The sequence below is a fragment of the Gavialis gangeticus genome, unplaced genomic scaffold (genome assembly GCF_001723915.1).
Source record: "Gavialis gangeticus isolate Ggan-Ray unplaced genomic scaffold, GavGan_comp1, whole genome shotgun sequence".
Classification (NCBI taxonomy): domain Eukaryota; kingdom Metazoa; phylum Chordata; order Crocodylia; family Gavialidae; genus Gavialis; species Gavialis gangeticus.
The window spans coordinates 3,291,610-3,294,191 of NW_017728996.1; the positions used below are offsets into that span (position 1 = coordinate 3,291,610).

At 56.9% G+C, this 2,582-nt stretch overlaps 1 protein-coding gene across 3 annotated transcripts in view; it reads left to right on the plus strand.

The window, feature by feature from the left end:
- The window catches only part of ANP32A (acidic nuclear phosphoprotein 32 family member A), a 38,936-nt gene that overhangs the window by 34,610 nt on the left and 1,744 nt on the right, over positions 1-2,582 (plus strand). For 2 of the 3 annotated variants that reach the window (XM_019503926.1, XM_019503927.1), the window contains exon 5: positions 1,327-1,496. In XM_019503926.1, coding sequence (XP_019359471.1) covers positions 1,327-1,496 — 170 coding nt within the window. The remainder of the gene's footprint in view (positions 1-1,326; positions 1,497-2,582) is intronic. The other variant, XM_019503928.1, reaches the window with a different exon arrangement.

Here is a 2,582-nt window from a genome sequence, read left to right on the forward strand (position 1 = left end):
GGACGGTATGTAGAGGGCCCTGTTGAGTGCAGTTGGAGCGTAACAGACTGACGCGTGGGCGGCTTGGTTCTTCTGTCTCCAAAAACGGACAAGAGCAGGGTTTTATCGGCCGCTTCCTCCCAATCCTGTGCGGAGGGAGAAGGACCTTGAGCCTCTCTGTAGGGACCGAGGAAGAGGCAATAATCTGAGCGCCCAGGCAGGAGACGCGGTCCCTTATCTCCAGGCAGGCCGGCCCAGTGTGGGAATGAGCCGTGTGTGCCTAGGGAGAGGCAGGACCGAGGGGGAGGACACGGGAGGGGGAACGGAGAAGAAAGACGAGACCGAAAGAAGCGGCGTGTCGTCTTCCAAGACCTTCCTGATTAGGCGCCCCCACTCCCACCGCTGCCTCCGTTCCCGGCAGAGAGACGAGGCGAGCGCAGGATAATTATCACTTGAGTGGATAATAGACCCCGGGCGAGGTAGGGAGGAGAAGGTTGAGAACAGACAAAAGCAAGCGAGAGGTAAGGAGCCCGGCAGAGGCGCTGACATGGGCGACTAGGAAAGCGTTGTACTAGATGGCCTCTGATGACAACCTGAGCAATGGCTGGGCTAGGGCAGGGGGGCCGCCCTGGTCTCTCGGGGCGCCTTTTGCTTTGCCCCAGGTCGTGACTTGGGCCGGGTTCGGGGAATTTGCCAGCCTCGTGCACCACCGCTGAGCAGCCCAGCGCCCAAAATAGCTGCACTTGCACTTTCTCCTGGAGCGCCGAGCGTGCCGGGCGGTGCCGGAAGGGGTGAGCGCTGCAGCAGTGCCTGGCTCGTGCAGCCGTGGAGCGGCGCGCAGGGTCAGCGGGGACAAGGTCTCGTCAGCGCAGCGTGGAGGGCAGGCGCTCAGGCCTGCGTCCGCGCGTTCCCAGCGCCTGATCCTACAGCCTAGGGGACGTTCCTGGGTGCTGGCTGCCTGCACCCAGATAAAAAGCAATGCCTAATGCAAGCTGGAGAGAGGCTGCTTTATGTTTCAGTAGCAGCCTTAAAGGGGACAAGCTTTCCCATTGCAGGGGCAGCACGCACCTCCACCCTACCCTGCAACCCCCACTAGCACATGTAGGAGCCAACTGGGGGACTTGGCCCACCTTGAGAAGCCCGTCGGCAGCAGTAGGGAGGATGCTGTAAGTTAGAGCAGCCCTAGGACTGCTCTGATTTATGCCAGGAGCCATGCAAGCTCCTGCCTTCGAAACGGAAAGATGCGTGGAGCTAGGTCCTGCTTTCTGGGTGCACCTGGGCAGCGTTTAGTCTGTCATGAAAGGGGGAAGGAGCGGGCGGGTGAAGATTTGGCCTGCGGTGTTTCAGAGCGAAGCTCCCAGAATTTCAGGGTCATTCTGCGCGGAAAACTGAGGTTGCTTTGCTTGTTCACCCGTGCAGAAGAGGAGTACGATGAAGACGCTCAGGTAGTAGAAGACGAAGAGGAAGACGAGGAGGAGGAGGAAGGAGAGGAGGAGGACGTGAGCGGGGAGGAGGAGGTAAGGCTGTCAGCGCGACGATGAAACACCTGCGTCATCCGGGCTAGAAACGTTCCTCGCGCCGGCCTTTGTGTTTCGGCGCCCGCCTCCCATCTGTCTAAGAAACGGGGGGGATTGGCAGGGAAGAGCTGTTGTCTGAGAACCAGCTGCCATCTAGTGACCACCGATATGAAGTCGTTTGGCTCGTTGGGTCCACGTTGAAACCCAGCCTGACTTCCAGCGGCTCGGTGGCAGCACCTCCACGGCGAACAGCTTCTCGTGTGCTCCGGCTGGCAGCTGGAGTCGGAGCCTGCCGGACGGAGAGGGGGAGCCAGGGCCTCAAAGCCAGCACCTGAAAGCAAGCCGAATCCCAAACGTTTGCACCCCGGCGTAGAGTTCGGCGTGAGCCTGGAGGGCTCGCTGAAAAGCAGAGCTGTTGTTTCCAGGGTTGCTGTGCATAAGTGTCAGTGGGGTTATTTATAAAAATACCTCTGCACGTTTTTTTTGCATTTCAAAAGTTGTTCCCCGAGCTAAACTTCCCCGAGGTTGCATGGATTTAATGGAGGGTGGAGTACAGCCCGGCTTCCTACGCCTGCAACCGACTTCACTCTCTTCTCCTCCCACTTCCTGCAGCCGTGTTTTCCCTCCTGCTGTTAATGTAGTGACGGACGCAGCGCGGTTCTGCCTCAGACACGTTCTTCGGGCGATTGTGGGATGCTTAAAACTGAACTTATCTCAGTTTTGTTCCCTCTCACTGAAGTTGGGGAAAGTTTTCTCAAAACTTCCGAACCAGTGGATTTTTTTTCTTCTTTTTTATAACCACTTTATAACCAGTTACCGGAGCACGGGGGGCAGAAGGCAGCGGTCTTTGTTTTGGGACAGGCTAAAAGTTTAGAGGAAACAGGCCAGTATGTCAACCCTTGATTCTTGTTCTGACGTGTAGTCCAGAATCCAGCCATTTGACCTCGTTGTGGGAAGATCAGGCAAGTTCGCTCACTAAAATGTTAAGAGGATCCTACACGCGTGCTGAAAGACAGCATTACAAGGCTTTGCCCTGTTGTAAGATGCTGGGTGTTGAATATTATCAACCCAAGAGGGATAATGGAG